This window comes from Centroberyx gerrardi, chromosome 3, assembly GCF_048128805.1.
Source record: "Centroberyx gerrardi isolate f3 chromosome 3, fCenGer3.hap1.cur.20231027, whole genome shotgun sequence".
Lineage (NCBI taxonomy): Eukaryota > Metazoa > Chordata > Actinopteri > Beryciformes > Berycidae > Centroberyx > Centroberyx gerrardi.
In genome coordinates this window covers 9512943-9537468 of record NC_135999.1, presented here as the reverse complement: position 1 = coordinate 9537468, position 24526 = coordinate 9512943, and the positions used below count along the sequence as shown (strand labels likewise).

Sequence of the window (24526 nt, the reverse complement as noted above, 5' to 3'; positions counted from 1 at the left end):
CCAGGATAACTAACTCTCATTATTATTAATTATCATCATTAGAGGTGTAATCAGTAGTGTATTGGAATTTGGTTGCACACTAACAGTATGTAGGCAGATCAGTAGATTATCCTTCTACCTTAACATCTGGTGCAATGGTCTTATAATAACATTTTCAGATTGATATTTTTTATTCTTTTTTCAATACAATAATACAAAAAACATTTAAAGTACACAATAAAAATAAATAAATAAAAAAAAACGATAAGTTTATAAAATTAAGAATGAAGAAACCACACACCTGCACACATCCATACAATATCTTCTTTCAATATACATCATAATATGTAGCATTTAACTCCTTATACTGTGGATGTGGTGAGTGTGTGTGTGTGTGTGTGTGTGTGTGTGTGTGTGTGTGTGTAGGCTCCTGTAGTTGGAAAATTAAAAGTCAAGTCTTTCTCTAATATCAGCATTAAATGAGTTGACAGTGATTATTCTACAGCCTGAGCATTAAGGTAAGCAGTAGAATGTTTCAGTTGCTTTTGATGCCTAACAGCTCACCACACAACTTCCCTTGTATCAAAAAACGTTCAGGACAAATGAAAACAGGAAGCAGATCATTGGGATTAGTATTGCAACATGACAGTGTTTTTATTGAGCACAGTTAATTTCACAAAAAATGTCAGAGTGGGAAATCCTACATAGCGTCATCAAACATAAGGCCGGCTGAGTTAATGGCGGCGGCCCCGTGAGTTTGCAGTTTACACAAGACACAGTTTAACACACACCGCCGTGCCTTTTCACAGGGGGTAAACAAAAGCATGCTCTTCCCACAATAAGCAGCTCAGACCCTGCCCTGGTCCCCGTACAATAGACAGAGAGACCTGAGACACAGAGAGCAGAGATTCCCAGGCAAACACTCCACTGATACTCCAAGCGGCCGACAAAGACGCACAAAGAGACGGGGCCGCGCATCCATTCACCCGCAGCAAGCAGCCGATACAGCAGAGAAAACAGAGAGAGGAGGAAAGAATGTATCCTGTTACTATTATATCTGGTGAACTGGTTTTATGATGTCAAATTCTAACACTTGATAGCGCAAAGCTGGTATGTGTGTGTGTGTGTGTGTGTGCCTGTAATTGATGTAATTTGTTTGCGGCCTTGCTCTGCCTTCGCTCGGTGGATCTTGGCGGATCTCATTGTTAGAATGTTAATCTGTTCAAAACCGTCTGTATCTTTCTCCCTCCCTCCCTCCCTCTTTTCTCTCGCTTTCTCTTTGTTTCTTCCTCTCATCATTCAGACAAACTCGGTTGCAGAAACGGCTGTGATGTGGCAACAACGTTTCGTTTCATGTCCTGACCTTGTACTTTGCGCAGAAACAGTGTTCTCGTCTTTGCGACAATAGTAAAGGCCTACACTTGTGTGGAATACTGCACTGTATGCGTGTGTGTGTGTGTGTGTGTGTGTGTGTGTGTGTGAGAGAGAGAGAGAGAGAGAGAGAGAGAGAGAGAGAGATGTGGCTCTAATGGAGTCTAATTGGGTCTTGATGAGTGAGAGAGATCCAAACCAAACCCAACCTGATGAGCACCACTGACCCTCATGTACACACACACACACACACACACACACACCACTACCAATGTAAATAATAGGGTACATGTCCCTTTTTTCACAGTAAACCAGCTCAAGGTCACTCAAGTGGGAGAAAGGAAAGGTAGACGACTGGCGCACACAGGCGCTGTAAAAGATCACAGTCACACACACACACACACACACACACACACACACACACACATGTAGAAGACATGGGTTAATTATGAGAGTGTATGATCCGTGTGATACGAGGTGTGAGTGGTTGGGTGGGTGTGAGTGTGTATATTTGGCTGCTCAATATGCTGCAGATTGATTAAAGAGAGAGAGAGGGAGAGAGAGAGAGAGAGAGAGAGAGAGAGAGGCAGAGAAACTCCATCTTGCACTGTACAGCTTCCAGTAAAGATTAGACCTTTATTGAGAAAATTCCAGGTCGGCTTACGGCCGCACGACCCGCCGTCTCCAACCGGGCCGATTATTGAATACGGTTGCTGTGACACACACACATACACACACAAACACACACACACACACACACACACACACACACACACACAGCAACTGGAGCCCTGTTGTGCGCCGACATCGATGACGCGTGTTGGATGGGATAATCTCTCCAGCTGTACTCTCACCCGTGGAGAAGTGAGGCCCATTTGGCCCAAAATGGTCCCCGCAGTTTTCCACACACTGATAATAAAAGCCCTTCCTGCTATTTCTGCAGAGCACTTCATGTTTCCAAGCACTGGTAAACTATAAAAATCAACCATATTTGATCCTTGATGTATCATTCTGACTTTTCCATATGTGATTAAGGCCTGTCCTGGGTACTGTGACAGTTGCTGTTAGGTGTGGTGGGATTGAGCTGCACCTGCACTCTCTTCATGGTCGTTCCGTTCCTCGAAACTACAGCAGAAAGTTTGCTATGAAGCCAGCAGACAGCAAACATTCAGAATGGCCGACTCCCCAGACCCAGCAGAGGCAGCGAAGTGGCTCTGAAATGGGTCACACTGCAGGGATGAGGCTGCATTGTAACTCTGGTGAGCTCGCACCCTCCAGGAGAAGGTCTCCCTCTGTTGGTCTGACGGAAACATGACACTGCTTTTACCTCCAGCATCAATTTAAAGGCAGATGCCACTCAATTTAAGAATTTTAATAATGTGTTATGTGTCTAGCCAGGGCGGTCTAATCAATATTTGTGAGCATTAACCACTCTCTTCCAATCTGCTACTTGAATCTTTAGTCTGATTTTAAATGAGACTGTTGTTGACAATTCTTTTTAAACCTATGTGTGCTTTGTATTTTACTACACAGCTGTATGACATCACAGATTAGGAAGTGGGACAAACTCATTTCTCTATTTTCTGGCTACAGGAGACAGAAGTGATCATTCACTAATACAAAACTGTGATGTGAGGATGACTTTATATAATAAATAAGAGCAAATATTATTCTTTAATAACAAGTATTAAGGCATGTCTAATTTCTTGAATAATGCTTAGTCAACTGCCTGAAACAAATCAACCTCAGTTCGAAACAAAATTTGAGTTCAATATGACAAATTGTTTTAAGTTTAGCAATAATTGAATTCTCATTTAAACTCTCCTCCTGATTTAAGGAAGGGAATTATTCTCTTCACCTTTCATTAAAACAAATCCCAAACAATAAAACACCAAGCACACCTGCATTAAAGTGGTGGCTGGAAAACAGAGGGCGCCGCCCCACCTAGATCTGCATAACTTGAACTGCTGGTGCTACTAGCAGCCTTTCTTAAACTGATAGGTTGGGGTGCTGGTCCCACGGTAAAGTCATAGACATGTGTAAGATGGTCCACAACTCCCAACAAAATGGTCCACCACTTATGATAATTATATTACCTATTTTGCAGAGCAATGCTTATGCGTTTTGATTATGTCTAATCCTAATTCTAAACTTAACCCTAAACCCAAGCCATGAACCTAAACTAGCCTTGTCAGGACTGACAAAATCACCTCTCTTTGCAAAAATGTCCTCATTCTGAACTCAAAATTGGTTCTCACAAAGATAGAAGTACATGAACACACAGACACACACAGACACACTTTGTACTGTATGGGCACAGGTCATGTCAAGGGTATCTTAAGTGCTGCTTCAAGGTGTGATGTACTGTGGTGTGCTGCCCAGTAGGGGGCAGCCTCAATCCAGCCAGCTGCAGCCCACCTGCCTGCTACATAAATGTCTTCCTGCTCTCAACCATGAAGACATGAATGAACTTCACAACAGGTCCAATACAGGAATGGCCAAACATGGTGCTGTATGCTGGCATGTATATCATGCAATCTAACACTGGTGTGTATTAACCTCCCTTTCCCCCCGTTCCCCTACTTCTGTAATTGCCTGTCACAATAGGATATCAGTTCCACCCTTTCTATTACTTTCTTTTGTATAATAGATCTCTTTTCTGCTGTCCAAACATGAAAGGGCATGAACCAATTGAACCAATCTATCAAAGTGCTCATAGTCTTTCAAAGAGCCCAGTGGTGGGGGTGATAATATGTGATGATAATTGCTAGATGATAAAAGCATCCATCTGCCGTCTTATATCGTCTAGCCTATTATCTGCCTATTTTATGTCTATCACTAAGGGAGACCCTCCTTCATTATCATATTGTTGCCATGACGTTTCAAACCCAGGACAGGACAGCATGTTCAAGCTTGAGTTTCACAACAAAGCCATGCATGACAAAGGGGAGATGAGGTGTACGAAGCACGTTAATTCATTTGGCCCACGGTATGACACTCAGTACGGATGCAGGAAAAGACTTTTAGAATAGAAAATAACAGTTTGTGGTTAATAGGTGCCTTGATACCTTTCCGCACTGCGTTTCATGGAGACAGTGAGCTGGTTGTTCCCATGAGGAGGAATCTGAGTGACGAAGGTAAGACCTCCTATACAATTTTAAACAGCACATCATCATCTATGCAGCTTACACTAAGCTGCTGTAGCCTATTCTTCCATCTCTGCTCCTCCGAAGTGGACTTACAGTATCTCCTGTGAAGGAAGGAGACTGCTTCACACTCATTAAATCACTGCTGTTTGATATTCATTCATTTATTCCATTTGCACTCACATGGCCTTATTGGACACATCGTCCATTTCTGGTTAATTCCAACTTTGTGCTTACATATTGATGAGCGCTGTAAAATCCGATTACTTTCTGTCTCTGTTTCTCTCCATTAATCCAGTTGAATTAGAGGCTAGTGGTCCCTGTTCTTTTGAATGTTAATCCTTATGTGCAAATTCTTACTCCGGTCAAGTGACCCATTGTGCGTGTCACCCGAATACCCACAACAGGGTTCCAACCAGATTCTGTGTATGCATATAAATGTATATGCATATAAACTTGCTTGCATATGTTTGTTTTTGTTTGTGTGTGCGTGTGTGTGCGTGTGTGTGTGTGTCCCCACTGCAGCCCCCAACCTGCTGCAGAGAGGAGAGTGAAGTAGGTCAGTGGAGAGGTGGACCTTTGTCCGGGGTCGGACAGCGGTCCATTACTTATTCATGCTGATGTATCTGACTGGCTGCCTAATTGCAGCAGGAGCAACCCAATTATCCGTGGTGGCTTACAGCCACACCGTCTCACATGCAGAGACCTGGAGGTGGATCACATGTCAGCCATGACTGACGCTATGCGTCTTATTTACATTTGGCCACAGAGCTCAGGTTCAGCTCTGTAAACAAGCAGTGTTTGTCTCCGTTCAGTTGCAGATTCAGAGTTTGTATTTGCACAGACTGGCAGGAGAGTGAAAGAGAGAGAGAGATAAACAGCGAGAGATAGAAAGAGAGTGAGAAACTTGGCGTTTTCAGAAGCGCTTGACAAGCATCTGGGTTATTTGGTTTGATCATGGCAGACAAAGGTAAGGTCATTATGTTGCTGTTCAGTTTTGTTGCACATACATATGCAAGCAACAAACACACACATACACACACACACACACGCGCGCACACATACACACTGCTCTCCCTCTCTCGACAGTGAGCTCCAGTGTGGATGTGAATACCAGTTCTGTGATGGAGGAGTTCCTCGTCTCCAACCAAGACCACAGCCATCAGACAGATCCAGAGCCTGAGTCTCCAACCTCTACTGCCACCTCTTCATCACCCGACTCTACCGCTAAGGAGCCGCTCTCCTCCCTCCATCCTCCTCTTCTGCATCCATCTTCTCCTTCCCCAGGTACGTTACAGTCCTAAATCTTTAAATATGTTCTATTATAGATATTGAATACCCATTTTAAAACTTTAAATACAGTAGATCAATCAATCTGTAACTGAGCAGGTAGTAAGTGCAGTGTGGTTACAATAATCAGACATGTGGCGATAAGATCAGAAACTCAACACTAGACTATGTCCAAGGGCTTTTATTGTGAAATGAAAGAACAGAAGCTCAACAGCTCACTTACAAGTGTGTGTGGCCTCAGGCTAGAGTTGCCTGTAGTGCTCCAGTAGACACCAGATGAAGCCTATGGGAGTAAACATAGCTCTAATACACTTCAGCCCCTTACAAATCCTAATTCTAAAACTTTGTCCTATAATGGATCTTCAACCCAACCCAATCATTTTAAACCATTTTCTTTCAGCGACTGCCAAACCTAATTTCAAACATTTTCTATGTAAGGGAGTCTTGCAGTCTTGCAAAGCACACCTACAGTATCGATAAACAGTATCAGTTTTCAGGGCATGCACTGTAACTTCTTCTCATTTCCTCCCGGCTCTTCTTTCCATGTTCTTTTCCCATACCATCACTGTTTCCTCCTCTCCCCCTCCTCTTCTCTTCCCTCCTGTCCTTTCCTTCCATCTCTCCATTGTGCTCCCCACATCTACTCACCCTTGCTATCCTCCTCCTCCTCCTCACCCGCTTCCTTCCCCCCTTCTTCTTCTCTGCCGGCAGTCTCTCCTCTGTCAGATCAGACCTACCTGCAGGCGGCGGCCATTTTCCAGCGGCTGCGTATGGACAAGCCAATCACAGAAGAACTGCTGCATTATGGGAAGAAGATGGACACACCGCTACCGGAGAGCCGAGACAAGACCACGCAGAGACGGGCCTACCAACTCGCCTTCTGCACACTCAAATGTATGGCGGTGTGTGTGTGTATGCGGTTATATGTGTGTATGAAACACCATGAGGGAGAGAGAGAGAGAGAGTGAGAGAGTGAGAGAGTGAGTGAGGGTATTTTCCACACTGTTGTTTCTGAAGTTACTCATATGTTGTTTTCCACAATTAAGGATAATGCTGGGATCTTTTCTTTAGCCAAATTTAGTTTTGAGCCTTGAGTTGAACCTCGTCTCCTGCCTGGACAGGACGGACTGACAAACATGAAGCCAGGGAGAAATTAATTTGATCTATTCTACTGTCGCCTCTGCGGACCTTTCCCACTCCCTATAAGAAACCCCTTATCTCCATAATGAATAGCCATGGAGTAGCGGCATATGTCAACTCCAATATTCACTTCTGAATAGCAGCTTCAACTGCAGCCTGTAGATTAAATAGTATATATTCATATATTTCGTTTCTCAGTGTGACTGCAAATTGCTTGAGCTGGAGGTGCCGCAGATGTCTGTGTGGGAGATGATAAGACAGAGCATGCCATGGGCACACACACACACACACACACACACACACACACACACACACACACAAACAGATTTACATGTATGACCTTATATGTTAAGCGTGCGAGCGACTTAAATCCAGCCTGCGTTTAATAAAAAACAAACTGTCCATCCATAAACATTATTGATTTCCTTCTAGACCAAGATTTATTGGAGGACATCATGATTGACAGCTGCTTCCACACCTCTCAGCAAATTGTGAGTCCCTTCAGATTTGACATGACCTTTCACCTGCCCAAACCTGTCTTTGGCACTTACTCACTGACTGTTTAATTGTCTAGGATCTGTTATCCATCTTCAGATGATCTAGCTGTTGTCTGTCCATATGAATGTGGTGTGTTACAATATGGTGGAGTGGCAGTGAGAGAGAGAGGGATGTAGTTAGAGGCCATTTGTATTCAGATGTGCGCGCAGTCAGGCTGGTTATAGGTGGTAAATGATGCATACTGGAGACAGGCAGACGCACTCTCCAACTGGAAGACTACAAATGACACCATAAAACACTGTGTAATGACATATATGGACATAGAAACGCACTTAACCTGTGTGTGTCTTGTGTGTCTGTGTGTACGCGCACATGCATGTACTGTATGCTCCTGTGTTTTATGTGTGAGTGTTGGTGTGTGTGCGTGTGTGTGTAAATGATTTTATTGAGGGATGGGTGAAACATAGAGAATGGGCTGACAGGTCGTTAGTCTGCCAGTGTGACTATAAAAGCCACTATGCGGCTCTTTATAATTCTACACACCTCCTTCACTGCCACATACATATTCTACCTCTCTGTGTGTGTGTGTGTGTGTGTCTCTCTCTCTCTCTCTCTCTCTCTCTCTCTCTCTCTCTCTCTCACACACACACACACACACACACACACACACAGACCTTGAGAAAAGGAGGGGGAGGATAGAGCAGATAGGGCTTGGGGTGAAGTAAAGACAGAAAGTATGGCAACAGATAATATTCGGATAGTGGAAAAACTCAAATACCATTTTTTTTTAAAAAGAAGATGATGATGATGATGATGATAATGATGAAGATGATGGCAGTGATGATGATGACAATAATGATTATGATAATGACGCTTATGATGGTGATGGTGGTGATGATGAAAGCGGTTATACATGTGTTGCAGTCCGCCGACTTGTTGCCATTGGCGATGGTGATGCTGTTCGACCTCCAGGACAGAAAGTTTTTGATGCATGACCGTCCAGCGAAAGAAGGGGAGGAGCTTCTGCAGGAAGTCAGGAACCTAGAGAGCTGTCTACACAGGTGTGTGTGTGTGTGTGTGTGTGTGTGTGTGTGTGTGTGTGTGTGTGTGTGTGTGTGTGTGTGTGTGTGCGTGCGTGTGTGTGTGTGTGTGTGTGTGCGTGTGTGTGTTTGATTTTATCAACCCATAGAGAACCATGTGATCCTTCAAGTGAAGTTAAAACATGAAAATCACCAAAATTGGAGTTGCAAGGTTTTCACGTTGTGGTGTGTGTGTGTGTGTGTGTGTGTGTGTGTGTGTGTGTTCACCACAGGTGTAAGATCAAGCTGGCGGCGTCTCTAGCTCGCTGCAGGGTGAAGCAGAATCTGCTGAGCGTCTCTTGCGTTCTTTCTGATCCTGTCAGGACCAAACAACACAGAGCGAGGCTTCTGCCGCTGTACGCATGGGTCAATACACTCAAGAACAGGTACACACACACACACACACACAGGAAAGCCCACATTCATTATTCCACACTCGTAGTTTAACTTTTTAAGTTACTGACGCAGGTAATTTAAGTATTTCAGCACTAACAGAATCGCAGTGTTTGGGTATTAATCAGCAGGGATTATGAGATGCATGGGAGTGCAGGATAGGTATAAAGTGACTGGTGCATAGAATCCAAGTGTTGCAGAATTAACAGAGTCACAGTTAATAAAGTGACTGGCACACAGTCAGTTTAAAGTGACGGGTGCTGTTGGGGGTTAATGGTCAGTGAAGTTCACTGGGGTTTATTTGAGAGAGTCAGGTGCAGCATTCTTACTGCTTGAGGGTAAAAAGTGGTCCTGTGTCTATTGGTGCAGGACTGAATGCTGCAGCAGCAGACAGCCAGGGAGTAAACAGTCCTTGGTTGGGGCGGGTTGGCTCACTGATGATGCTGCAAGCCTAACACTCACACCGCTTGTTGTAAAATATCCTCTTCTGGTAGGAGTGAGGACTCAGTGATGTTTCTACCTCATCAAACTTTTTTGATCTAACTGACAGATAACATTTCTTAACCCCCCCCCCACCCCCCCACCCCCCATCTTCTCTGCAGTGTTGAGGAAGTGTGTGAGGTGTTGCAAAGTGAGGGTTTGTGTGAGGTGGAGAATGTGATGGACCTGAAGGAGTCTGAGTTCTGCAGGGACGCCCTCTGTCCAGACACACTGGTCTTCCCCCGACAGCTTTATGCACTGCTGCAGCACAGCCAGCTCACCGTTACACATGCAATAAACATACAGGTAGGGATCTATGTGTGTGTGTGTGTGTGTGTGTGTAGGTAAACAAGTCAAACTCAGTATCCTCTGTCTGACATGCTTTCAAATTACAGGCAGGTATAGGACTCATGTGTTTGACGATGGGAAGAAGCTCACTGTGAAATGGAGATACAGTCCTTACGAGTGTGACTGACGTGTGTAACATTAGTGCCGTGACCCAGATCATATGGTTTGCCTTGCACTCCAGTTGGAGTCACTGTTGTGATGCGTATAGCAGTGGTTATTCTCAGCCTTCTTACCTTCTGACCCCTTAAAACGAAGCGATGCCTGCTCACCCCCCCCCCCCCCTCACCCCCCCTTCACAGGCTGCAGTAGAGTGATGAACAGCAAAGAATGATTTTCATTTAATTAATTATCAGAGGAGGCCTAGAGGCTGAAAACTATTCAGTATTTCACGAGAACAAGATGCAAAAATTTGAGAAACATCAGAAAATATAGACATGATAATGAATTTGTATAGTAGAAATATGTTTTTTCCTATCCCATAAATCAACTCACAACCCCATAATATTATCTTGCGACGCCGTAGGGGGGTCCCGACCCCCAGGTTGAGAACCACTGGTGTATAGCCAGTGTGGGCGATAAGTGCAAATGAGTTGAAGAAGTCAGCACGCCTCTGAATCAGCTCAATCAGCAGCACAGCAGTCTATAATGCTGAAAGGAACAGGACTTGTCGGGTCAACATAGGAAAGACACTCAGAATTAAGTATAGTCCTCCTTGCTAGAATTAATGACGTAATATCTATGTGCAGCTGCGTGTGTCTGAAACCATTTGCACCTCTCTTCAGGACAGGAGTGTGTGTGTGGCGGTGAGTGCGTTGCGCCCCCTGCTGTCTGACGACAGTGACGTCCTGGTGACGGGGGCCTTCTCCGCTCTGACCGTGGCTCACGTAGCCGTCCTGGCCGCCGCCCGCTCGGGGAAAGTGTTAGTGTGCGCTGCCGATCACACACCGGCACACACAGAGGAGATACAACAAGTACTCACACAAATGGACATCAAAAGTGAGTGATGAAAAGACATGAAAGAGTAGGGATGGGACGATACGCTTATCTCACGATATGATTCGATACGCAATACAGGGTTCACAATTATTGTGCAGAGTTATGTTTATTTCTGAGTCACAAATCTTTCTAGCAATGGCATTGGCTTACTAGAATGTAAACAACAATTTAAAAATGTCATTACAAAATGCAAATAATATAATTTGGATGGAGAGCTTGTGAAACTGTGATGGGCAAGCCATCTCATTTGTGATTACTACAACAGAATAAAATGTAGCTAATATCGTGATTCATTTTTCTGCTCCACAATACGTATTGTCACAGTTTTGTATTGTGATATATTGAATTTCGATACATCGTCCCATCCCTATTACAAGAGTCAAAATCATTCAAAAAGATACAGAAAGTAAGATAACATATTGTACTATCATTACATGCATGGGTACTGGAGTAGGAGAAGATGTAAACGGCCTGTAATTCTTCAATTAACTGTATTGCCTCTTTGCTGTGCGTATGCATGTTTGTGTTCATGTTATTTGTCCCATGCAGACGTACGCGTCCTGTCAGAGCCGTTCTGTGGTCTGGACGAGTGGGACGGCATAGTTCAGCGCTTACAGGTCATCATAGTGCTGCCTCAGTGTTCGTCCTCCGCCCTCAACGACCCAGTGCACACCATCCACAGCGAACATGGAGGTACGCAGCGCCAGGGAGGAAGGGATGGGAGGGAGAGATGGATGGAGGAAGGAGGGAAGAGGATGGAGAAAGTAAAAAAAAAGAGACAGGGAAAATTAGTGTAGGAAGAAATAGACCATAAAGGAAGAAAATACTGTAGAAATACTGCTGGTAATATTAAGATGATGTGTGTTTTGTCAGACTGTGATCTGCTGCAGGACTTGTCCCAAGGCTCTGTGTCCCACAGCAAGATACACACACTGGCCGCCCAGCAGGCTCGGCTACTAGCACACGCTCTCACATGTGAGTGTATAGTAGCCTACACACACACACTCATATAAACACACACGCACGCACAAACATACACACACACATAACTTTAATGCAGTAAAACACAATATGTTGAACACTCCAATATACAGAGCAATATATGATGAGTTAAGGCGGATGACAGTTATACGAGGAACAGTCGTGTACACACACTCGCTCGCTCACACACACACACACACACACACACACTCGCACCAGCAGTGTTATAACAGAAAAGACTGCCATACTTGATACAGTGTATTTTCTCTCTCTCTCTCTCTCTCTCTCTCTCAGTCCCTAAGGTTCAGACGGTGGTCTACTGCACGCGCTCAGTGTATCCTGAGGAAAATGAACAGCTGGTGAAAAGAGTGTTAGAGAAAGCAAACACTCACCCCAAATTGTTGCCCTTCAGGTACACACACACACACACACACACACACACACACACCCCTGCTCTCTAGTACCCTTGTCTAGATATAAGTTTCTGAGTTCTAAATTGCTTCATGACTCTGCTCTAAATTATTTCATTATCCAATCAGGCTTTTCATTGCTAGTCCGCAAACCACAAAGGTAATGAGGAAATTGACTTGACTAAACAAGGTAGATTGGCTGTAAACTGTTTCAGCAACCACAGGCCATACATAAAGCACTTAGCTTTTTTTTTTAAAAGCCACGGTTGGCAAGTTTGAAGGAAAACAGGAGTAAGACTAACACAGTTATCCCTCCTCTCCCCCCCTCCTACCCACCCAGACAGTTGATTGACAACTCAGAGCGAGGCTTTCCTGCTCCACACTGTGCCTCAATTGGTTAGATATCCCAGCCACAAAATTTACTTTGACAAGAAAATAGCAGAGCAATGGAGCTATTCTGACATATCATCTACTGATTTATGTTCACCCAACATGGGGATTACCGTTGCTGGATTTAAGCAAAATGTCAACTTATAAAACCTAAACCTATGGCAGCTTTAATCGTACCATAAAACTTAACCAGCAGAGCACTTCACCTTTTCTGAAGCATTGCATTGAACGCAACCAGCATAGCATATAGCCTTTTGTGGCATTTGGTATAATCTAAGCATACTATTATTATGCTGGCCAACAAGTATGACAGCTAAACCACTACTTTGATAGCTGCTCATCCACTGCATTTGAGGTATAATCTAAGCAGAGGCTTACATTATTATGTATCGCCACAAATTACATACTGTTTGACTAAAAGTAAAACTACAGTACTCCTGCTGTTAGCATAAGTAATTAATAGAAAAACTAGTAATCCACTTCCATAGTGCAAACATCATCAGTGGACAGAACTGATTTCAGTCCTGATAGTATGATAAGGATAGATTTAAGGATATGAAAGTGCATATATTAGCTAACCTTATAGTCTCATTGACATATAGCTTAGCTCAAGAGCTGCTCATGCAATAACTGCATGCACACTTAACTGCAGAGCCCAATTATAGACTGTAGTGAGCTTCATCTCAACTACAGACTGCAGGAGAGACTGCAAGAGAAAGAAAGAGAGAGAATGAAAGAGTATGTGTTTGAGTGAGTGAATGAGTGAGTAATGTCTGGGAGATATAATGAGAAAGAGAAATAATATTTGTCTTGTGTAAATATATCTCATGATATCCCCGTGCGAGTGTGTGTGATTGTTTAGAGCACAGAGTGTGTGTGTGTGTGTGTGTGTGTGTGTGTGTGTGTGTCTGTGTGAGTAATGTGAGAGAGAGAGAGATAATGAGAGAGACGGAGAAAAAAAACTGTTTGCTGTATAAACATGGGAACATTTGTATTTGTATGAGAGGGACAGTAACCAGGCTGATGAAAGGATGGGCCGCGGTTGCCGTGGGGACGGCAGTTAATCCAAGAGTCGGAGGCGGAGAAGGAGGAGATTTCAGGGAGTCTGTTCCACGCCGGCTGCTCTGTCCTCAAACCCCCCAGACCGCTCTCTCACTTGCTCTCATCCATCTCCAAAAACCCAAACCTTATTATTTTAGTCAAATAAACTCACTTATCAACTTACCGATGTGTGATGAGAAGATCACCTCAGTTATTCCAGTACTTATTTCACTCAACCACTGATCCAGCACACTGTGCAGGCTGTGTTGATTACATTTCATGAATTAGCATTGCTTCATCCCACACAGTGTAAAATGCAAAATGAATGTGGTAATGGATTATTGATGCTGAAATGCCACACGTAACACCTTTAACAACTTGTTCCATGAGTTGAAGTCCTCCTGCCTCCTCTGTGCTGCTGTCTCAGGCTGAGCGCTCCGGGTCTCTCTGAAGCTGCTGGGTCAGAAACAGACAAGTTCTTCAGGATCGAAGCCTCTCAACACACCAACGGCTGCTTCATAGCCCGCCTGGCCAGAGAGGTGAGAGAGAGAGAGAGAGGTTGGAAAGAGAGAGAGAGAGAGAGAGAGAGCGAGAGAGAGAGAGAGTAAGAAATAGATAGAATGTGTGTGAAAGACATAGAGATTGACAGCAAGAAAGCTAGAGAAATATAGAGGGCAAGGATGTGAGAGACAGAGTGAGGGAAAAACAGAGAATTTGTGTTGTGTTGAATTTGTGTGTGTGTGTGTGTGTGTATGTGTGTGTGTGTGTGTGTGATTGCTTTGGGACAAGACCTTCCAGTAGTGCTGAGGCTGCACTCTTTTACTGTCTGTCTGCTGGGAGGTCGGCCGGCTCTGCTTGTCTGCAAGCACACTCGCACACACACACACACACACACACACGCACACACCTACACACACACTCTATCACACTATTACCCCACTGCAAAACCGCAGCGTTATTCCAATACTCCATAAAAAACGAGACAAGTTAAAGATGAAATATGCCTGAGCCGCTAAAACATTCCAGTAGTTTAGAGGAAAGATGAATGGATAATTCCCCGTATCGTTCCTCAACCCCCCCCCCCCCCACCCCCCCACCCCGCTGGTCTTGTTGCGTCCCTTCTCTCCTCCATTTACCCCCCCCCCTTTCTCTCCTCTTCCCCCGCTCATAAAAAGAAGAAAAATACAACAGAGGGAAATGAGATGCTGCTCCTTTGATCCCCTGCGGATCTCAGAAATGGTGCAGGGAGGGGACTGAGTGTGTGTGTATGACTCCTTCCAGTACACACACACACACTCACAGGCACCGACACACACACACACACACACACACACATACACACACACGGTCAGGTACTGCTCACCTGTCCGGTGGCAGTGCAGCAGTGTTAAATCTAATAATCATCTCTAATTAGATCTGCAGTCACTCCCACAATGAGCCAAATCACATCAGGGCTACAGCTGCTGATTCAATTACGCTGCAACTGGTAAGGTGCTTCACCGCTACACAGATGAATGACTCCACACTCCTCCAACTGTGGCTTCAAGGGATCTGATGTAGTTACATGAGAGCGAGAGAGAGAGAGAGAGAGAGAGAGAGAGAGAGAGAGAGAGAGAGAGAGAGAGAGGAGAAGAAGGATGAAAAAAGACAGAGAGAGGTTTCCTTGCAGTCTCTCTCAGGGAAATAATGGAAAATCATGGGGAGACAGCAGGGAAGCAGACATCTTCATTAGAAATGGATGGGAGCTGTGTGTCTAAAAACCTCTGAAAAACAAAACTGTAAAATCACATCTGTCAAACACGTCTGACAGGCTGTGATCATTCATACCTAAGATTCAATTTGCACTGTATAGGCAGTATAACAAAGGTTGTGAAGTTTACAAATGACTCGATGCATAAAATAGAGAGGACAACGCTGTCGAAATGGAAATAAAAAGTTCTATAAAAGCAGACACACACACACACACACACACAAATGGGACCGGGTAGAATAAAATATGCATCTGCAGTGTTTTAAGTGCTGTGCTGAACATAATTCAACTTTCATTAGAGAGGAGACAGTAAATGGAGATACAGGCGGACACAGTCAGACAGACTGGTGGACAGAGAGAGAGAGACAGAGAGAGAGAGACACAGAGAGAGAGAGAGAGAGAGAGAGAGAGAGAGAGAGAGAAAGGGGAAGGCTTAGAGGAGATTTAAAAGGATTTCTACTCTGTTTAAATGCCACTGCGGATGAAGACACCCTTTTCTCCCTGCATGTGTGCATTTGTGTCATGCCAGCCAAATGTGTGTGTGTGTGTGTGTGTGTGTGTGTGTGTGTGTGTGTGTGTGTGTGCGTGCCAGTGTTGCCGTGGACTACTAGCTACACTGTCATGTTTCTGCCCTAAATCAATGTATCTCAATAGTTTAGTTCCCTGTAAAACATATAGACACATTAGGAATCCTCTCCTCTCCCCTCCCTCCCCTCCCTCTGTTTTCTCTCTGTAGTGAGGAGAAGCAAGGGAGGGAGGGAGAGAGGGAGGGAGGGAGAGAGGGAGGGATAAGTGGCTAGGGACCGTAACTATCACGCTGCCTTTGAAATAATGTCCCAGACCCGCTCTGTGGGGATCTGAAAGCCATCAAACCCCCCTGCGATCTCTCCTCCCCCCTTTCAAGTTCTCCCCCGCCCCCCCCCCCCCCCACACACCCCCTCCTCCCCCCCCCCCCCCCCCCCCCCCCCCCCTCCCTCTGCAGTTTCACTTTATGGATGTGGCCCATTTCTACAGCATTCCTGTTGTGCTGTATAGATCTCCTTGGTGCTATGCCCCCCTTGAGACCTGTAATTTTAATGTGTTGTATCTTCACATGGGATCTTAACTGTCCTCGGTTTGTCTCCTCTCTCTCTCTCTCTCTCTCTCTCTCCATTATCTTTCTCCACCCTCCCCCCCCCTCTTTCCTCTCTTCCTTCTCTTTCTCTTTTCCCAGGTGGATCCCACTAAGGTAGAGACAGTCCAGGACGTGCTGGCGAGGGCAGCGGCGAAGGGCCTCCTGGGTGGAATTGTCCCATCCGGGGACAATTCAAAAACCGGTAAAAAGGGAAGAAGAAGGAAGAGCCGCGCGCCTGCAACCGCCGGCAAACCCTCGTCCCCCTCCAGCCAGGAGAGGACGGAAACTGATCCTGCGACTGGTGAAGATCCGGGAAGCGGCGACGGTGTCCTCCCGGTCGCACTGTCCACCCTTGAAGAGAGGGGTGAGGGAGAGTACGAGGGTAGTGAGGAGGAAGAGGAGGGGGAAGAGGGTGATGATGAAGAGGTTGAGGGGACGAAGGTAGGGAAGAGGAGAGGGCTTAAGGGAAGTAAGGCCAAGCCCAAACGGCGCCCTAAGCAAACCCGCAGGACTCTCATGGTCTCCAAGGTTCGTCCTAACCGCCTCAGGAAGAAACCAGCGAACAGGAAAGTCCACCTAAGGCCTCGAGGTCCAGCTAAAAGAAAGCCAAGAGACCAGCTCGCTTCTCTTGTGCCAACTCTGACACCCTCTCCAAACCCCTCCCACAATTCCTCCCACCATTCCTCCCCAGTCACGCCCCATGCCAACACGCTCACCGACGATCCACCGACGATGATATCACAACAACACATATCTAGCACTGCTTCCCCCATCGGCAAACCTCTGTCACCGGACCGCCCCGCTCCCCCTGCTCCCCCTGCTCCCCACACAGCCTCCAAAAGAGCAGAAAAAACATTTAAGGTCGTGGCTAAACCAGGAAGCCCGCGTAAGGGCGCGGGGAAGGCGGTCAGACCGAAGGAGGCGGCGGTGATGCAGGAAGCGTTGAAGCCTGTAGATTTTGTCCTGCCGCCCGCTTCCTCCCCGACCTTCAGCTCTCTGAGCAGCAGGAGCGGTGGTTCTGTCTCCCTCGCCCCGTCCCGGGCCTCCCCCGCTCAGCTCACCCAGACTTCTGTCTCCTCCTCCTCCTCAGCCTCTCTGTCCAGCCAGGACAAACTGGGGGATCAGGCTCAGTGACGTAGTGGTGAATTAGACGGTGGGAGAGCTATGGCCTCCAGTCATATGGTGATGATCGTAAGGCAATAACAACCACCGATATGAACAAACAGAGGTGACCAAGTCCACTTTGCTCGAGTCTCAAGTCAAGTCTCAAGTCTAAATGTAGAACACCAAGTCAAGTCAGAACAAATCAAGAGTCCAGTATTATTATATTTAATATCTTACAGAAAACTAAATATCTAGGACTTTTCAATGCAATATGGTTTTAATATAATAAAAACTTGGTGAGAGCATCATGAGCATCATTGATTTCTATAATCAGTTTCAACTTCAATAAATTCAATCATTCCATACAAGTTCAGAAAACAATTCAAATTCAGTCGTCTAGTGGAACAAATCTCATCACTTTCAAGTGATTCTTTCAAGTCATTTACACAAACACAAGATCTTTTGTCAAGACTTTAGAAACCTTTTCAAGTCATCAAAGTCAAGTCCCAAGTCACCAGAACCCAAGTCGTCAAGTCTCAAGTGTTCTCTTCATACATCAAGTCTCATGCAATTCAAATTGTGACTTGAGTCTGACTCGAGTCCGAGTCATGTGACTCGAGTCCCCACCTCTGTAAACAAAAATCCAATTTTCAGAAAAGCATGAATTTTTATTTTGTTTTATAGAAAATACCCTCTTTTCCTGTAACTTACATCAGCTGGAGACCGTGTACTATAATGTATACTGTGATTTTTATATCATAAAGATTCAGATAAAGATAAAGATGCAGCTTAAACAGGCAAGTAAATTCTATTTGACAAATGGTAAACTGAGTTTAGGTTCGTTTACGCTCTACTGCATCTCTGGTCAGGCCAAAACACAAAACCCAGGTTATGACTTCATCATGCACATATATAGTATGTACTGTACACACACACACACGCACATACACACACACACACACGCACATACACACACACACACACGCACACACAAAGAAAAGCCAGGTAGTATATTTTATAATGCTGTTTATTCTCACAATAGGTTACATTGATATGGTGTACAAATCAGTGAGCAGCAAACGGAAGCCAACACGTCCAATCTGTGGGGAATGGAGTGTGTGTTTGTATTTGTTTTATGTGTGTGAGCTTGACAGAGAGGCTGGGAGTCTACTACGATTACCATCATCATCATCATCATCATCATCCTCCTCTTCATCATCCACAGACATCCAGCCCAGCAGCAGCCTCCCAGCCTCTCAGTCGACTGTACAAGGTGAAGATATATTCCTTTACCTGCCTTCCTCTGCAAAGCGGAGCTTGTTGGTAGCACTGTGAGTTAACCAGGGATTGAGACAATGAGACCGAGTCAACAGACTTACTTGCCCGACCTAATAAAATCAGTATATACCTTTATAAAATAGAATAAATAAAATAAAAAATATTTCTGTTCAGTACATACAGTCGTTCTTTCAACCGTCCAAGGGCATGCAAGGCTTTTTATGACTTTCCATTTCTTGAGATCAAAAGAATGCATAGATAATTGCTCAGTTAACTTCTGTATCAACTTAATTGATAACTGTGAAAATTTCTGATCACTTCTCCTTCTCCGTTTTTTCGATATTTGCTCTCGCATTTTTCTTATCTACAACAATGTATATCAATATTTTACACTTTGGCCATTTGGTGAGTTCTCAAAAAAAGGCGTTTCATCGAAAGAAAATAATAGAAAACTACAGACATTCAAAATGAAAAGATAGCTTATAACATGATTAATGCCAAATGTTACATTATATGGATATTATATACACACAAACTTGTCTCATTCACATTTCAACGTCCTGTGACAAAAGAAGGCGTTGTGGTTGAATTATCTCATCGGAATCTCAATTCTTGCTCTAGTTCCTACAACCTGTGCATCTGGTAACTATGGACTTCAAAAGACACATGGCCACAATGAGCAAGACACATGTTACAGATACACATGTAAAGACTACAGAGGTTCAATATGCATGTGCTCTTTGCACTTCTGATGCACTGTTGCCCTTCCTCCGAGAGGAATTGTTTGACAAAAACCTGCAATGTTAATGAAGCATAGAGGGAAGGTGGGGCTTCAGTGGCTAGCAACAGTTATTACCATATTGCCTATACTGATCAAAGCTTGTCAGATCAAGAGGTGTAAGGAGCTAGCGGAGTCGAATTGAGATTTGAGTGAGAAAAACACTGAAAACAGACCAAAGCAAGTGATCTAGTGGCACTGATGAAAACGGACATAAGTAGGCAATGAAAAACAAAAAAAAAAACCACAGAAGGCGCATTCAAGTGACCAGAACCCTGGAGACAGAGAGATAGCAGCCCTGGAAAGTCCCGTTACGCTGAGTCGACACGTCACTGTTGGGTTTCCTCCTGAAAACAGCCGAGGCCGGAGGTGAATCGCTTGCTCTCCTCCTCACATCCTCACAGTTCATCACTTAGTTCAGAGCTCAGCTGTGTACAAAAACAACGTCACCATGCCAAGGTATAAAAGCACATTCCTCCGGTCTTCTTTGCAGTTATTCATCCAGCCAGTCTTACTTCGTCAATCGATCCCCTTTTATTGGTGGGCATGAAGTCTCCAAGGACTGATGCTGAGGTGGGATTTAAAAGGAACAGTCAGTCGTGTGTATCAAAGAGCAGCAGCATGCCGATCTCTCTCCTGGGTTTGGGTGCAGCAGCCTAGCACTGGTCCGGGGGAAAGGGAAAGAGCAGGGGAGTAGAGGAGGGAGGGGCAACCTTCTGTCCATCCCTCTCTCCCGTCCTCCGTTATGGCTATCGTCCGTCTGTCATTTTCCGAGGGACAACAAAAGCGTGGGAAGCGAGAAGTAAACGGGAAGCGTATGAAAGATGTTCCGGGTGAAGGGTCACCGCTCGTTCAGACCGTCCAGGCCAGACTAGACGATTCTTGCCGACTAGACAAGAAATTAACGACAAATACAAAAAAAAAAGACGGGAAAACAAAATCCAACTTTTATTTCTCACCCCTTCAGTCTCTGAAAGCAGCAGCAGTGTATCGCTATTGTCTAGAATGTTTCACGTTTATATAAAAAGTTCATGCAGGATCAGTTGAACAGCTCAGGGTGTGTTGTGGACTGGGAAGGTGAGGGCCGAATCTCATTAGTCTCATTAGTCTGTAGTGGCTTCCCTCTTTCATTCAGAAAATCAGAGAAGTGAAAGTAACACGATGGCTTTCGCAATTCCCAACTTTTCCGTTCACTTTACATTGCGGTGCACTGAGGTTAACGGGGAACGGACAGAGACACAAAAGCCGCTATAGACTAACAGGATACCCAAAGTGAATGAAAGGGGGGGGTGTGGCCAGGTGTGCGAGGTCATGCTGGCGGCACAGGCACGGACACAAAGACACTGAGAGCATGGAGAGGTCAGAGTTCAAGAGTTCAGGCAGCGATGCGTCCGCTCTGTGCTCAAGGGAGCGCTTCCTCCTTCTTTGTTCATCAGTTTGTTCATTTTTTTGCTCTCTCTCCTCACTCCTTCTCTGCGCTGAGGGGGATGAGAGTTACTTCTATGTACACTGTCACCTTTACGATCATCATTCAGACTCTGTGAAATAGTTTCTCATGGTTGTTGCCGCACTGGTCTTGGGCTCGCCACCTGTAGCCTGCTGCTGTGAGGGTTTCTTCTTGGTGTGGGATTGGGAGTCTCATTCATCTCAGTTATTTTGGGGAGACAGACTTGAATTGCTGCTCAAGAGCTGAGAGGCCCAGTTCCTGATAACTTCCAAACTCTTGAAGTGAAATTCAAATTTACTTAAGCGCAAGAATCGTGATGCGGCTCCCCAACCCCTGGGGCTTTATTCTGTTTCCATGGTTACTGGGGTCTGTGGTGGCGAAGTGGTGCATTCCCACTGACGGGTTTTGGCAGCGATGCGACTGGTTACCATGGTGACTGGGGGTTGTGGCGGGGAGCTGGTGGCGCTTAACTGTGGTTACTGCGGCAGCTCGGTGACGGGTCTCTTCTGTTTGAGGGTGTCGATGAGAGACAGGACGCCCCGCTTCACGCTGGTCGAGACCCGGCGGGACACCGAGTCGCCAGGGGGCGAAGAGCCGCAGGCCTTCTGGGACGGGGGCCGTGCCACCAAGCACTTCTGGTACCGCAGCTGAAGGGGTGGAGGGAGGGGGAGGTGTGAAGAGAGGGAGAATGGGAAAAGACAGAAAAGACGTGGGTGGAGGGAAATGAGAAGGTACGGAGAGAGAAGGAGGGAGGAAGAGAGACACATTGTAAATAATAGGGAGTTACAGCTGCTGAGTACACGACTGTGGTGTGTGTGTGTGTGTGTGTGTGTGTGCCTGCCAAGGAAAAGCTGGGTTGGTGCAGGCTGGTAGCTGTGATCAATAGTAATGATTGATGGTCTCTTGTCACCGTGAATCAGTTTTAGTGTGTGTGTGTGTGTGTGTGTGTGTGTGTGTCTGTCCATATATCTAAAGTTCTGATGGGCGGATCAATAGTACAGCCAGAAGTCTGCTAATCCTGTGACTCACACAAAGTGCGGGGCAGAGGAAGATGAGTAACCTCCACTAATGGGCTGCATTATACTGTAGCAGCACCACAGAGGGGCATCTTTTATCGTGGTTATGGGTAAGATGGTGATATAACAAAAAACACATTGGGAGGGTATTATAGCTTCTATACAATGGTTACTAAAGTTTTCTGCCAAGTAGTGAACAATGCAGAATACAATGTAAAACGCTGAACTGTGAAGAGTGAAGCACAAAATCTATACGATGACTTGCAAGGACGTCTCTTTTCAGAAGCCAGTGGTGTTGAACATATAGCTTTGTTTTCACTTTAGGGGGCTGCACTTGATTTGAATGGAAGTTTTAAAAGAACAGGGCAGTGATGGAGGGTCTCATCTCAACCTGAATAGAGCGTACGGGTTGGACAGTAAAACACCCATCTGCCAAGACTGAAAAACAAATCCCATACTAACCCACTGGCAAGGACATGCACTCTCAGGAACAAGGGACTCTAATTGTCTATCTTTGTCTGAACTTAAAGTGGATGGCCTTGGTTTAAATACGATTTGCAACTTGCAAGTATTTTGCAGTCTATCCCATAGGTCCGATTAAGGATTAAAGAGCCCTTTCATCAAGGCCCTATTCAGTGACACGTTACAGTCATTTTAAATCAAGGCCGGCCGGTTAAAATAAGGCTATGCATAAGAATCAAGTGACTTGATTCTTCTTTTGTGTTTCACTCTTAATATCTAAGTATCTTTCTGTCAAGACTGTGTGTGCTTTTGCTTAGGCCTTAAGTCCTAAATGGAGGATTTCTTCAGTCTGCCTGAAGAAAAACATTTTTCAAGAAAAGACATTTTGAAAAAGAGAATCCATTGAGTGTTTTTTCTTCATACTTATGTACTAATCCCTCTGTTTAGCTGAAACTACCAGTTCTATTACAGTATCTGCAGCTTTCAAATTACGCCAATTTAAAGACTAGTCCAAACCTGATGAGTTTCTCAAAATGCCAACCTAATTAGTATTCATGGATAATTCACAGCATTGCCTGCTGTAAGTCCTGATCTCAAGCAAAGTGAACAACCCCACACTGTCTTCGCTGCCTCAGACACACACTCAGACAAATGTCATTCCTTAAATCCTTGAGCTAACCTAGTTAGAGTTGGCTCAGAGAATAGTTGAGTCGCACCGTTAGGTCTGCACCAGACTGCTGTGTTTTGCTGCAGTGACTCACCATGCACGCTGCCTGCACAGCCTCCGACACGCTCCCGGCGTTGGGCTCGCACCAGAAGATGTGACAGTCGAAGCGCTGCCCGCCCGCGTCCATGATGAAGGCGAAGGAGTGCACGTCGCGCCCCACGCCCATGAAGGACAGGAAACGCACGCGACACTCCACCAGCACCTCCGCTTCCTCCTGGTGAGAAACATTGCTGCGTGTAACATCGGCCAGAAACGGTTTGAAGTCACGTACACACACGCTACAGGCACGTAAGATTTACATTTAGCTTTAAGTTAGGTGTCCTTCTGAAACGCAGGGAAGAAAAACATGCTCTGTTCATACATCCTCTTGTTCAGCTTCAGCCTGCTTTATATTCATACAGTTAAACAGTTGAAGTGCCTTGCTCAAGGGAACAGTGGTGGTTGTTTTCTTTGCAGGGATTTAAACCAACAACTCCCAGTCAAAAGCCTGCTTCTCTAACCTCTAGGCTATTATCCCCAACTGTCACTACCACTGTCTTCTGTTTTCTGTGGATTTTTTTAGACAGAGTAGTTCTGGTGGGATTAGATTCTACTCGACTGTCTGTCCACTTTCCGTCTCGTGTTGAAGCAGTTATGGGAAACGTGAGGTGAATATGGACGGGCATTAGGGCGGCGGCAGACGCGTGTGACTGACCTTGTCCTTGCTGATGGTGACAGTGGCGTCGGCCACGTTGAGGGCGACCGGAGCCCAGTCCTCTCTTCTGGTGGAACCGACCAGACTGTCTATAGCCCCGTTCAGGATGTCCATGCCTGGAGGGGAGGGGGTTGAAAACAAACATACCTAAGTTGTAATCACACTGTCAAATACTTGCATCTCGTTTGAGTGTGTGTGTGTGTGTGTGTGTGTGTGTGTGTGTGTGTTGTTGTGTGTGTGTTAAACCTACCTATAGGTCTGGCCACAGGCATCATCCCAAGGTAAAGCACCTGGAACTTCTGTACCAACTCTGTCTTTGGTGTGGGGAACTCTGCTGGGGAGAAGACACACACACATTGATTAGGTGCTCATATGAGCGCACATATACTTGCATACATTTATTATAATTGCATATGTTTATGTACATAAGTTATTGTGAACAGCTAACACAAGTGCACATCTACTCTGTAAATCTGATAATGTGAGATCCTGTTCTTTCCTGCAATGACCAAATATCACCTTGGGAATCAATAAAGTTCACCTGATCTTATACAGTACACAGCAATGTAGCACAATACACACACACACACACACACACACACACACACAGGTAT

General features: G+C 45.2%; 2 protein-coding genes across 3 annotated transcripts in view; one reads left to right on the top strand and one right to left on the bottom strand.

Annotated features, from left to right (window-relative positions):
* The first annotated feature begins 5453 nt into the window (after positions 1-5453).
* On the top strand, positions 5454-17540 carry LOC139921231 (putative methyltransferase NSUN7). Its single transcript, XM_071911425.2, has 13 exons — positions 5454-5466; positions 5586-5783; positions 6513-6680; positions 7359-7417; positions 8349-8485; positions 8737-8889; positions 9499-9682; positions 10507-10720; positions 11270-11413; positions 11594-11695; positions 11996-12113; positions 13970-14081; positions 16506-17540. The coding sequence occupies exons 1-13, from the start codon at positions 5454-5456 to the stop codon at positions 17538-17540; spliced, it is 2637 nt and encodes an 878-aa protein (XP_071767526.2).
* A 979-nt stretch (positions 17541-18519) lies between these two features.
* apbb2b (amyloid beta (A4) precursor protein-binding, family B, member 2b) overlaps positions 18520-24526 on the bottom strand; it is a 44712-nt gene continuing 38705 nt past the window's right edge. The window contains exons 3-7 of one of the 2 annotated variants that reach the window (XR_013504286.1): positions 24163-24246; positions 23913-24028; positions 23253-23432; positions 21156-21660; positions 18520-21104 (exon numbers count right to left, since the gene is read on the bottom strand). Coding sequence is in view for 1 of the 2 variants with exons in the window: in XM_078282550.1 (XP_078138676.1) it covers positions 21490-21660; positions 23253-23432; positions 23913-24028; positions 24163-24246 (551 nt within the window). In the remaining variant the exon portion in view is untranslated. Of the gene's footprint in view, positions 21661-23252; positions 23433-23912; positions 24029-24162; positions 24247-24526 lie in introns of both variants that reach the window. The other variant, XM_078282550.1, reaches the window with a different exon arrangement.

What these genes read in the sequence shown, in the direction of transcription:
- LOC139921231 (XM_071911425.2), top strand. An exon ending in TCCACACCTCTCAGCAAATT is followed by an intron (nt 7,418 to 8,348) that starts GTGAGTCCCTTC and finishes CATGTGTTGCAG; the next exon opens with TCCGCCGACTTGTTGCCATT. An exon ending in CACACAAATGGACATCAAAA is followed by an intron (nt 10,721 to 11,269) that starts GTGAGTGATGAA and finishes TGTCCCATGCAG; the next exon opens with ACGTACGCGTCCTGTCAGAG.